The sequence below is a fragment of the Helicoverpa armigera genome, chromosome 29 (genome assembly GCF_030705265.1).
Source record: "Helicoverpa armigera isolate CAAS_96S chromosome 29, ASM3070526v1, whole genome shotgun sequence".
In the NCBI taxonomy this organism is placed as follows: Eukaryota; Metazoa; Arthropoda; class Insecta; order Lepidoptera; family Noctuidae; genus Helicoverpa; species Helicoverpa armigera.
This window is the reverse complement of record NC_087148.1, coordinates 4,893,371-4,907,023: the sequence shown is the minus strand read 5'-3', so window position 1 is coordinate 4,907,023 and position 13,653 is coordinate 4,893,371. Positions and strand designations below refer to the sequence as shown.

General features: G+C 34.1%; 1 protein-coding gene across 1 annotated transcript in view; it reads left to right on the top strand.

The window, feature by feature from the left end:
• Positions 1 to 11,694, top strand: part of Dbx — a 32,459-nt gene extending 20,765 nt beyond the window's left edge. The window contains exon 5 of the mRNA XM_049851361.2: positions 11,261 to 11,694. Coding sequence (XP_049707318.2) covers positions 11,261 to 11,608 — 348 coding nt within the window. The 3' untranslated portion in view covers positions 11,609 to 11,694. The remainder of the gene's footprint in view (positions 1 to 11,260) is intronic.
• The last annotated feature ends 1,959 nt before the right edge of the window (positions 11,695 to 13,653 follow it).

Here is a 13,653-nt window from a genome sequence, read left to right as displayed (position 1 = left end):
ATAAAACGGGACCCTATTGTTTACGCTCCTCTGTCCGTCCGTCCGTCTGTCACAAGGCTGTATCTTATGAACAGTGATAGTTAGAGAGTTGAAATTTTCACAGATGATGTATTTCTGTTGCGGCTATAACAACAAATACTGAAAACTAGAATAGCATAAATATTTCGGGGGGCTTCCATACAACAAACGTGATTTTTTAGCTCATTTTTGCTCGATATTCATAAATAACTTTTTGTGTGGATGATTTTTGTAGTTTGGATGGTACGGAACCTTTCGTGCGCGAGTCCGACTCGCACTTGCCAATTTTTTAGAGTTAAACGGGATTCTGTTACTAAGACTTTGGTGTATATTACCAAGCCATGTACCTACCAAAAAAATGTTAGGCCTCTTTTTACTTGTCACTAAAAAAATACGCAATTCTGAGTCAATAATAAGTTTACACAAACATTTTGACATCTTTACACTTTACATAGATTTTTCCTGAGACTGTTAAGTCCTTACAGACATTTGTACCAACTTAAAGTCTGTATCGTGTGGGCTCACCCTTAGAGGGGAGTTAAGGGGGTGTTACAAAAAACTGTTACCCTAAGGGTAAGCTAGGGGTCTGTCATTTGCAGATGGCCCACCCCTCAGTCCCTGTAAGCGTTTAAAACAATTACTGGGTATATTTGAATTTTAGTACGTATTGAGACTTTTTGGCTGTTCAATGTTAAAGTTGCCTTTTTTAATGGTTGGCGTTTAGTTACTTATTTTTTATTTCTATTTAAGTTTATATTTAACAATGTAACTTCTTTTATCTCTTATTATTCTTTTATGTTAACAAGTACTTTTTGAGTGTATTTTGGGCAATAATGACTGACTTAACTTTACGTAGGTTAAGGAAAATGTCTAGAGGAAACCTCCTATCTGCCTTGATAATAATATAAGCTAAGGGTATGAGCGCGTCAACTTCTTTTAGCTGTGCCCTGAATGGTTCATATTGTTTTAAGACTATAAATTGTACCACCCCTATAACAAGTGGAATTCTAATAAAGTATTAAGAAATAATAACGCTCATCGTTAATAAATAATAACGTATGAGAAGAGGCCGCAGCCCTTCTATGAGACAGTAAAAAAGGCTTGAAGGAATATTATTGTACCTTACCACTTTTTCAAAACACCTTTATGTCTATAATTCCATTATATTCCAGTACCTACTATTTACGTACTTACTAACCTTCTCGTAGTCTAACTTAAAAAACTTAATCACAAACACCTTCAAAATCATACCACGTCCACACACATATTATCTTAAGTCATCCCTCTAAGATTCATCCCCTAATTCGATAAACGCCAGCAATTATCCCAACAACCCCTAGCGATTCAGTTAAACGTTCCTCCCCTCCGAATTCTCTGCGGTTGATTCGCGTTCAATCCACTAAGTATTAAACATTAGAGCGGATTTTTGTTATTTTTCGATAGGTAGGCATTTTTAAGGGTTGGTTAAGGGTTGTTGTTTTAATGTTGCTGATATTTTAATTGAGAAAATAAGGGTTTTTGTTATGATGAATAGACTTGAAAGATTTTGATAAAACTTAGCTTTTTAATTGATAAAGCCTACTACCTACACGTTTCAAGGTTTCTTAAATTGTTGACCAAATATTAATTGTAGTGCCAACCAATACCTACCCATGTAAATTATTGTATGCCTATTTAGGTAGGACATATTGATACTCGAATATATTGTTAAGATCTGTAACTTACAAAATATGCCGATATGCCCACAGTAAAGATACTTTGACTTTGACTTTATAGGTACCTAGTACATAGGTACTATATATAACGAGCTATGTGTAAGTAACCAATTAACCAATGTTACCAAAGTGTATTTAATATCAATGACAGAGTAAAAGTGAAGGAAAAAATCTTGGGGAACCCTGAACTAAAAAGTCTGAAATCTTCAATTTCACAAAAAAATTGTTTTTCAATGCTGTGACCCAAGTACTTAACCCCTTGATAACTGGTGTCAGACTTTCTAGTTTCTGACTACCCGTAACGACTGCTCAAGATGTTCAAATGACAGCCGGGACCTACAGTTTAACGTGCCATCCGAAACACTAAAACAATCTAAATATAAGATTTTCTTCATCTTCGTATAGGTACCTAAATTTTGAAATAGGTCTCATAAGAAAGAAGTCGTGGTGGCTTAGTGGGTAAAGCACCAACCTTCAAGTACGAGTGTGCGGATTCCATTTCAAATCCAGGAAGCACTAATGTAGCTTTCCTAACTCTATCTTGGGACATTTTTCACTGAAAACAATTAACAAGTAGGTAAATCAAATTATATATTAATTTACGACCGAAAACGTAACTTCCGAAAGCCGACGGACATACCTACCTACCTACTTATATTTTTTTTATGGGAAATCATCAAATAAGGAGTCAGCGTGAGGCAGTGTCAGACTCTTACTGACTAAAACCCACCATGTTCCTTCTTAAGCCCTTTATGTACCAGCGCCGCGGTAACTCGCGCGAACAATCCCGCAGCCCCGGCAGAACATACCTAAGCTTCGAAAAATAGAAAACGGTTAAGTTTTTCACAAAACCCTTCAAGGCCAGTGCTTAATAACCATCAAAAGAAAAACAACATCTTAATAGCACCCTTTTTATAAGAAAATCTACGTTCATAAAATGAAAAGGCTTGAAATAATAATATAAGGAGAGAAATTTTCACTAAATCGTCGACTCCTTGAGACAATACACCCATTCTCGCGAAACAGCAATACACAAACCGTACAAGTTAGAAAGAGACGACAACATTACTACAACGACGTCTTAAAACGCTGGTTCTATTGGCCGATTTGTATCGAATAAAAGTGTGAAAGCGCTCCTATTGGTCGGTTATATTATTTTTTTTACTTGTTGGCGTTCGGATATTCGTACCGGGGCCTTTTTTACGAGAACTGAATTTTATGACGTACTTGCAAACAGATATTGTGGTGTGTATCCGAATGGCTTAGTAGAATTTAGTAGGTTCGCTTGTTATTTTGAAAATCATTTGATTTTTATACGCTAGGATTGTTTTTGGGAGAAATGGAGGATTGTTTAGAGATCGAGGTTTATTTCTGTGGGTTCTGAATGTTTTTTATAAACATTTACAGAGAGTTATAAGTAAAGCTAGTCTTTTAGATATAGGTAACTCTATGATCCTTCTATAACAATTTTAGTCTAGTGGGTCGGCCGTTAGTGTGACAACTGACGTCAAGCTGACGTCGTATTTTGTCATCGTAGCATAGCTCGTTGACTGATGAACTGATTTAAATGCGGCAGTTTTAGACGAAAGATCAAGCTTCCAGCGGTTTTTAGACGTGGTTCATCAAATCAGCTCGGCCGTTTTAAAATATGTAGATTTAAAACAGCTTTGAAACTTTAGGGTTTATTTTGATACCTACTTAGGAATCACTTTATCAAATACAGGTCAAATTATTAAGCTGCATCTACTTACTTAATTGTAAAAAACTGTAAGATATCTAGAATTTCAATAACAAAGGTAGAACTGCTGAACAAAATCCGATAACAACAGAAATCTTTCTAAAAAAATACGTCAAAATACAAACTTATGAAATGTCTTCATAATCCAGCAAAAATACCGACGTTTGGTCATCATTAAATAAATTTCGACGACGCCTCCCCCTCGCCATAGATCTATTGCAAATAGACACGGCACAAGGTTTAAATTAAATAAATAATATTAAACTGGACCTATTTGGCTCAATTAGGTTATAACCGACTTTAGAAAAATATGTTTTTCAGTTTCACCTGAATGTAGCTATGTATGTTGGTGATTGATTATCTCACGTTTTTTTTAATCGATTTTGATGCGGTTTTAGCATAGTAGTAGGTACCTACTACCTACCTACCTACGTCAGATTTAGGAGAAGGCTTAAGGAACTTATGTAATTTAATTTGTAGGTATTTTTTATACAACAAACAAATTATTTTTGCCATAATTTTATTTAAAAAAATCAGATTTTAATAAATAGAAAGTTCTATCAATCTTATTTATCTTTAGTTAAGTCCCTACTCAAATGAATTATACATAGATCAAATTAACTCAAACAAAAAACATTCCAAATTCAAACGTACCCCACCCAACCATAAACAAAACACGTTCGGATATCCACACACAAAACAAACTTAAAAAAACACACAACACATAATATCCGCCTCTATCCGTTCATAGAGCGGATAAGGAAATACCGCCAACAATTATTTAACGTCAGTTGCAAGCAGCGCCCAAGATTGTATACGATACCGGAGCATACCTTTATTTATAGGTATGTTGAATGACGGTGAAGGATTTTTATATTTGTTCGTCTGAAGGGGCTTAAGTTGCGTTTGGTTTTTGATTTGATGGTGAGTTATAGGTATATTATTATTTTACTTGGGGTTTTGCGCTCTTTAGTGGGGCACTAAATAGGCTAATCATTATTTACATATTTATCATTGGTATCGCTATATGTATCTATTAGTGGGTATTCTACATAGCTGCATACACACATATAAACTTACATTATTTATTATTCAAAAGCTAAGTTCAGAAGTAAAATTGCGAACCTATCTAAATACTTACATACCTACCGGATACTTATATATTCTTCGAAAAGTCGGAAATAAAACTGCAATTTTTAGTTCACCGTACGTAATATTAAACTATATCGTATATCGTTTGTTATTTAAGTTATAAATATCAGAGATTCTTGTAGTCCAATGGGCATGACCGTCCTATGTAGATATTGTTAACATTAATCTCTAAATCTAGTAGGATTCAATAATAATCTTTCAAATCACCCAAAATATACCAAAAACATATCACCCACTCAATACTAAGAACAAAATCCAACATAATTCAGAATCGACGGATTCCCGCCATAATCTCTACGCGCCATCTTATCGCCGCCATTGTTAGACTTAATTAATCGTCTATGGTATAACAATAGATTATAATTTAAACGCTTTTGATCTCCTTGGTAGGTTTATCTGCTTAAATTATTAATTTTGCGTTAAAAACAATATGGTTTTGTAATTAATTTGGTTAATATGTGGGTGCTTTTGCAGAGATTAATTTATTTGGCTTACATGTGTAATTTTGTTGGTTGTGGGTTTAGTCGCTTCCTACGCTAAGTTTATCTATAGAATTACTTTTATTTATGTTTTAATCGACCGACGGTTCTGAGCTTAGTTAAAGAGTAAAAGGAACATAGATTACGATTTTCTGGTTTAATAATTTACGAGAATAAATCTTTAAGGCCCTAGTTATATAAACGTATTTTTTTGGTAAAACAACTGTTTACTATGATTTTTTTTATGTCGTTACCGTTGATATTGTCGGTGAATTGTGTTGCTGGGGAGTTTGTTCCACCACTTCTACTTCCCAGCAAAAACACATAGGAAGTGGTGAAGGGCGGGTGTTTTGGGGTGTTTTATAAATGTGCCCTTCAAAAAGTGCTGATATTCAGCCTACTTTGATTAAAAATTACTTGTATCTTTTCAATTCAAAATGTTATGTAGTATTCCTACCATGGTAGACGTGGCGCTAATGTCTGAGCCATTGCTTAGTGGTGATATATTGCATGTAAGTACCTATTGAAAAAATGAATAGTTTTACGATCCGCCGAACTTCACCATATCATCAAAATTACTATTACTAACTGACGTCTATGTCAACAGATGTCCATCCAGCTATAAGTATTGTTAATCAAACGTATAATAGATAGGTACCTATAACCAATGAATCTGATTTTCCATTCTCGGACCGCGCCATATTTGAAATATTCATATTTCGAATGAATATTCAAACTGCTCTCTGTTTACATTCACGGCGTTCCAATTTCAAATATTTGCATTTATTTATTTATGGATACGATACGGGACCTTTTTGTTCGGACTTTTTGCTGAGTTCCGCTTGCAAAAACATTTTTTTTTTTCGTTGCTATGTTGGCGTCCTTATCTGTCTTTGAGTAAAAATGTTCTATCTCTGTTTTGGTATTCTAATTTCCAATTTCAAACTTGGATCTTTTTCAACATGATTAAGCTCTATCTCATTCACTCTTTTTAAAATGACATAAGTTCATCTCTTTCTATTATTTGACGTTTTGATTGACAGATGTCATGTTTGTGTAATGTCTACTATTTAAATTTTTTACTGTATTCAAATAATATTGTTAACCCTTTGCAAATATGACTTTAAGCAAATAGTGCGGTCTGATTTTGGTACAAAAGATTTTTAAATATGCTTTGTTGAATAAATTACGTATGTTTGCGGATGAGTAAAAATGCAAACATTGCATGATAGACAGGTGTCTATTTTATCAAAAAATACAGATTTTCAACAAATGTAGCTACAATATATTATGAGAAGAGCGTGTGACCATTAGTGGGACCTTAAAAAATACTAATCATCATCATTTGCCTTGCCTTTTCCTAACTTAACTGTGGTCTGCCTTCCGCAAAAACAGGTGAAGCTGGATGCCACAAGAAGCGACTGCCTATCTGACCTGCTTAAACTACTTACAACTTTCTTAGTTTTGACTACCGATAACGACTGCAAAAAATGTTCAAGTATCATCTGAGACCACCTGAAACTCAAAGAAACTTATATAACAAAAAGATGGACACACATCCACGGACCAACCGCGCCAAGATCAAACTGAGAACCTCCTTTTCGAAGTCGGTTAAAAGTCAAAGTCAAATCATTTATTTCATTTAGGCCTCAGAAGCACTTATGAACGTTAACAATATAACTAAGTTTGATTTATTATTTATTTTATTTATTTATTGCTTAGAAGGTACATTTTACATTATAAAAAATATAAAATGTCCAACAAAACTGTATACACAGTTTATCTGTTGGATCAGATTTCTAAACTATTGACTTACTATTATAGCTTCTATTAAGTTAAGTTTACAATAATAATAAAATTTATATATTAGTATATATTAGTATTATATATGTAATTATACATGTAATATTAGTATTATATATGTTAAGTTATGTAAGTAGTAGATTCTTGTTGCCCATTCCAAAAGTAGCTTCCTATTCCTATGAAGAAGAACGGGCAAGAAACTCCATTATTACTCTTTTTAAAAATAGTCTGGTATTACAGTTTGTATGTATTGATACATACAATAACAGCATGCGGAGATCATGTAGAATCGCAAAGAAAACATATGAGGATAAAAATGAAAATATCATCATCCTCCAAGCCTTTTCCCAATCATGTTGGGATCGGCTTCCAGTCTAACCAGATTCAGCTGAGTACCAGTGCTTTACAAGAAGCGACTGCCTATCTGACCTCCTCAACCCAGTTACCCGGGCAACCCAATACCCCTTGATTAGACTGGTGTGAGACTTACTGGCTTCTAACTACCCGTAACGACTGCCAAGGATGTTCAATGACAGCCGGGACCTACAGTTTAACGTGCCATCCGAAACACAGTCATTGATGTCTAAGATATACTTAGAAAGGTGCATTGGTACTTGCCTGACCTAGGATCGAACCCTAAAATGAAAATATATCAATCAGATGAAAACGAGTAATAAACTCATAAACTATAATCCTTGGTCCGTTTATGTCAGTGCCACACGTTACATCTCTATTCAGTATAAATTGTAATAAAAGTGAATATGTCTAAAAGTAATTAATACTTAGCCGGTGAACCCCTGTCTCTTGTAGTGAGGGGGCAGTGTCGATGGAATTTTGTCGATAGAATTGTATCGATAGTCGATAGTTTTAATGGGTTGTGTTGGGATGCCTTTTGTGTCAATGATGTAGTTAGTTCGATTGAAAACCTATTTTATTAAGTAAAATAATGTGGGAGTTGCTTATTTTGTAAAAGAATGTGTGAGTTCATTCTATGTTCGCATCAATGTTTTATAGAGGTTCAGAAAATTTAACGTTATAAGAGATACATAAGACTGAAATAAATTGAAGCTTTCATTGGTAAAAAAAGATCCTTATTTATTATTTCGTAGTGTTTTTTATAATCATGCTTAATTAGAACATTAGTGTACCGTATTTGATGACGGCTGTCTTCAAGGCAGTTTCTCTGTAAAAATAAACATAGCAATAAACTGTATAAATATGAATATTGCACAATAGAATTACACTCAAATACAAACACAAAAAGTTTTATTTCTGTACCAAAATATTTTAACATTGAATTTGTGATTGGAGCCTCCTTTTAAGCAAGTAATGCCTCAGAAACTAAACAAAAATTATTTTTTTATCTATCGATAACCCTTCACCATTTCCCATCACTAGCCCCAGAAGGGCCGGCGTCATCTGTTCGCGGCATATTGTCGCCACCCTTCACGCGGTCCGGAGGGAGAGAGGGGGGTCACTTACAGATCTTTTGCTCAGACTCACCAACCCGTAACTCAGAGTGTTATCTGTAGGCCCCCAATTTGACGTTTACACCCGGGTTTCGTAGTGCGTAGAAGTCATTTAGTTAGGTGAATTGCAGTAAAATAAAGGACTACACAAAAAAAAACTAGTTTTGAAAGAATTACAAACTTATTGAGGAATTAAAATTATGTAAGTACTAGCTTCAGCCAGCGGCTTCGCCCGCGTGGTGTGTTGATAAAAAGTAGCCTATGTGTTAATCCAGGGTATCACCTATCTACATACCAAATTTCAATCAAATCGGTCCAGCCGTTTTTGCGTGATTGAATAACAAACATACATCCATACATTCTCACAAACTTTCACATTTATAATATATAAAAGTAGGAAGTAGGATATAAGTAGGATTAAAAAACTCATCCACATCGCTGTCAGCGGTGATCGTGCCTAGAAGACTGGCTGCATTGCCTCGCTGGATTGGCAATGCAAATTCTTTGACCCCACCGAGCCTACTGATTTTTCGGTAGAGCTTGTACAAATATTTGACAATTATCGTGCTCCTTTTTACATTATTTAACATTTCTTCTAGCTATTACAATTTTTCAAAGACAACGGGTATGGGGTTGCCCCAGTTAGGTAGGTTGAGGATGTCAGATAGGCAGTCGCTTTTTGTAAAACACTGGTGTTCAGCTGCATCCGGTTAGACTGGAAGCCGTCCCCAACATAGTTGAGACATGGCTCGTTAGATGATGTTTGGTAAAAAAAACAAGACTGTTACTCCATTGTAATTTTAAACTGACAGTTATCCATCGATTCTCACTTCAATTAGACAAAATTAAAACCATGAAAATCGACAATCATTACTTACAAACAGCATCTGTTACAATCCAAAATCGAATCAAAAAACGTCAAGATTTTTAACGATTCAATCTGACACAATGAAAAGCGCGCGCAAAAAAGCACGGCCATATTTAAAAAGTTTGACAAATGATTCGATATTTGAATCGGGCGCGAACATCGATCAGTTTGATTGGTTACGGCCAATCGGCGGATCCCATTTGTCATCGAGTTAAAGAAATTTGTTTTTTTTTTCTTTTTTTGAAAAAATGTGATACGATTTTTTTGTGATTTTCAAATCGTTTCATTTTTAATTTTAACGGTGTTCTTGGTAATAGATTTGGTAATTGATTTTGTCTTTTTATGGGAATAATTGGAGAAATAATGTTTGCGAATATTTATTGTGGCGTGATCAATCTTAAAGAACTTGTCTGAGACAGATATTTTTATGGTCTGATAACGGTTCTACATAACTATATGCATTCAAAAAAATATGTATAGGCATTGGGGTTATTTATTTATTTCTTCTTCTTCTCCAAAAATCACATTTGTTGTATCAGACCCCCTTCAATATTTAAGTATACCTACAGAAATACGTAATCTGTAATCGTAGTTCATGAGCTACAGCTTGGTGACGGAAGGACAACGAATTCTTAGTAGTAAGGTCCTGTTTTATCCCTTTTGCCCAAAAAAACGAGGATTGCAAGGATTGAACGAGATTCCAGAGTTATACCAAAATCCAGATGATTTGAACCGACTTCAAAAAAAGGAGGTTCTCAGTTTCTCTAAATCTTTTTTTTACCCGACTGCCAAAGAAGGAGGGTAATGTTTTTCATTTTTATCCCTCTATCAAAAATGGGTAATAATAGCAAAAAGCAAATGTTTAAATGTACCAACAAAACGATGACATTTCAATATAATACCCGTTAATATCCATTACTACACGCCTACACATCATCATTGCAATGACAGATCACTATTTTAACCAATTGTTCAAAAGATATATGACATTTCGATAATTCATTGTATTTTGTGGCTACCGTTGTCGTGGTCTTATTTTCTTTTGTGGTAGCAATTTAATTGTGTAATGGTCATTTTAATCGAATTAACATATAGGTACGAAAAGAGTCGATAAACTTATTTATCGATATTTCGAGGAAAATGAAAGTTTTAGTCTACTTAAAACAATAATTCTCTCTAGAGCACAAAATATTGATAAATGGGCAATTTCATCAGAAACATCAGTTGTTTGACAAATCCACTAAGCTTTGCTAAGATTAACAGAAGTTCTACCCCATACAAAAAGAGCGTTAACCAACTCATAAATATATCCATTTAATACAAATAACGATCATTCATTTCCCTCAATAGCATTAAAAAACCATCATAGTTTTATATTGCCGCCAAATCGCAAAAAAAAACACATAATTTTGACAATTATCATTATTGACATTGACAGCGAAAAGGGCGCGAAACGCAACGCTACTGTATTTTTTTTTTTCACAAATCGATTTTTCATTTGTATGATAAAAAAAGGTTTTATTATATTCTTTTTTGGGGCAGAAATTCTAACAGTTTTACGGAATAAACAGCGAGTAACGGTGCATTGTGTCTGACATGGCATGTTATTGATGGTCGGAGGCGGGGCTGTTCGCGGGTGTTCCTTTGCGTTGCGTTGTTTAGAAAAAAAAAGCGTTGACGTTTGACCGCGCGCGCGGTTTTTGTTTTGTTGTGATTCTATTTTCGAAAATGTGTGCAATATTTTTATGCCATGCTATCGAATGTGTTTTTATATTAAACTGGCTATGTCCCGCGGTTTTATTCACGTCCCTGTGGAACCCCATACTCGGATAAAATATGTGTAGCCTGTGTTACTCGGAAAGAGTGTAGCTTTCCGACAGTGAAATAATTTTTCAAATCGGTTCAGTAGTTTCGGAGCCTTTACCCGAAAGAAGAAAGAAGTCTTACCCTCAAAACATGGCTCAGAAGTCGTGTAAACAATTTGATCAAAATTCTAACCTCAATCCTCTCTTCCACAGGTAAAAATATGGTTTCAAAACCGCCGCATGAAATGGCGCAACTCAAAAGAGCGGGAACTCCTAGCTTCAGGCGGATCCCGCGAACAAACGCTACCCAACAAGAACAACCCACACCCAGACCTTTCAGACGCTGAAGCAGACAAACAGAAACTATCCCCACTCTCTAACGAAGAACAAGGCGAAGAAATGAAAAAAGTCTTTGCAACTACTTCGAATGAGTTTCGTAGTTACGAAGACAAGATGGCGGGCGGGCAACTGTTTGCGCGCGAAGTGACGTATCCAAATATGGAGGAAGATGATTTTGACAGCGATGCTAGTGCCAGTGATGAAGAAATTAATGTGACCTGACCTGTTTGTGTATTGAGTAGGTAATTGTAATATATAATATAATGAGGCTTAAGTTCTAGCAATATAAACGTCAGTTTTCTTAAAACAACTGTATATGTATATTCAGTCTATACAAACAACTATTTTAGCTATTTTCTCTTGAAAACTGACAGCTGTCAACTGCTCTAAATATTCGGTATACCTATATTATGAATTGTTACGTTCAATTGTCAAAGTGAACAGTTGTTTTAAGAAAAAACGGACGTTTATTTTGTCGATGAACGTCGGTCTTAGTTATTAAATAGTTCTTTTGTATATTTGTTAAGGTTAGTTCCTAAGGTAAGTTTTCAATTGAACTGTAACGATAGTCAAACTCTACCATTGACTATTTGACCAACGGGCAGCAAATACCTATCGTTATAATTAAATGCTGCAAACCGGTTTGATCAAGCATAATAACTTTGCATTTCTAAAGTCAGTCATTTGCCTCTTTGCGCATTTGTTCATAGACATTTTGGTAAACTTGACTTTGGACACTCTTGATTTATTATATAAACGCGAAAGTAACTGTCTGCCGCGTATTCAAACCAATAGGTAGATCTGTACTTACCTTCTATTGGCTAAAAGAAGGGGTTTTGAGAGTTTGTTTTATACACGAGAGGTAAATATTTCAATAAAGATTAAAACTGCGGGGATATTTAACAACTAGTAGTTTATTTCATTTTCTCTAATTTTTATAACAATGTAATATAATATTTGGTCCCTATTTTGTCATTTAGGCTTAGATTTATTATAAGCTTTTAATTTAAATTAACTAAGTAAGATAGATATTAATTTACATAAATTAGAATTAAGATTAGGTACTCAACTGTATATTCTAAAACTTACATTAATCTATAAATAAAATAAAATAAATAAGAAACTTTGTATGTTCTGAAAAGCTCTGAAAATACAGAATCGATTTGAAATTATTTCACTGTGTGGAAGATACACTATTCCTGGCATAGGCTATATAAGTTTCGGGATGCGGGTGAAACTGTGAAAAACATTGAGTATTTTATAATCAAAAATACTCTTAGATATAAGGACATTCTTGTAAATAGATTAGTATTTAAGAAGTTTGTAAATGTCCCTTAGTATATTTGGTGCAAAACATTCAACTTTTTTTTGTGAATTCCGTCCTACAAACCTATTACGTATTTGTTTTTTTTTTTACCATTGTCCTGTAAAAATATAAGATGCTACTTAGATGAACAATTATAATGCGCAATATTATATTACCCCGTTGTATATGTATACAGCGCGTTTTCTATTGTTTTATAATTAGCGACTTACAAACAGTAAAAAATATTGTGCAATAGAAATCATTATGCAATCTTTATTATTAACCCTGTGCGGTCAAATTTCTACCATTTGTCATATTGCGCAACGTAATTGATCTTCTAGGCTACCCCTTATGTTATGAAACATGTACTCTATGCCGTTTAATTTAGAAATACTTATTTGTAACTCTTTTATTTAATATTGTAATTTCAAAGTATTATGCACCAAAAACAATGTATTTTGTAAATAAATGGAATGTATTTGTAATAAATAAGTGATCTCATAGTCTACGTTAAGAATCAAACTAAATTAAATCAAAATATTGTCATGACAACCCTTTATGTGAGAATATAAACGATGAAAAACGAAATAATGTCTTTTTCTTCCAAATTAGTAAAAGTTTGAAAAGTACTAAAAAACATGCTCTTATCATACACATTAATATGAAGACTAATCCTGGTCAAAGTTAATTACAAGACTTTTCTATCAAGTCCAAACACAGCTTTGATACAATGTTCCATCATGAAGTTCCAGTTCATATCTTCCGGCTCCATCATCAGATCAGTTCGACAGTACCATATTATATTGTCATTAGAACTACATACCTCTACAGCTATTTCTAAGGTGAGACACTATCTGTGAACCAAGGTTTAGACCCATTTACATCGACTAAGTACGTAAAGGAAATAATTTTTGCAGTCGATCATTTTTGAAAATTGAACGTTTTATTTCATAGAGAATAC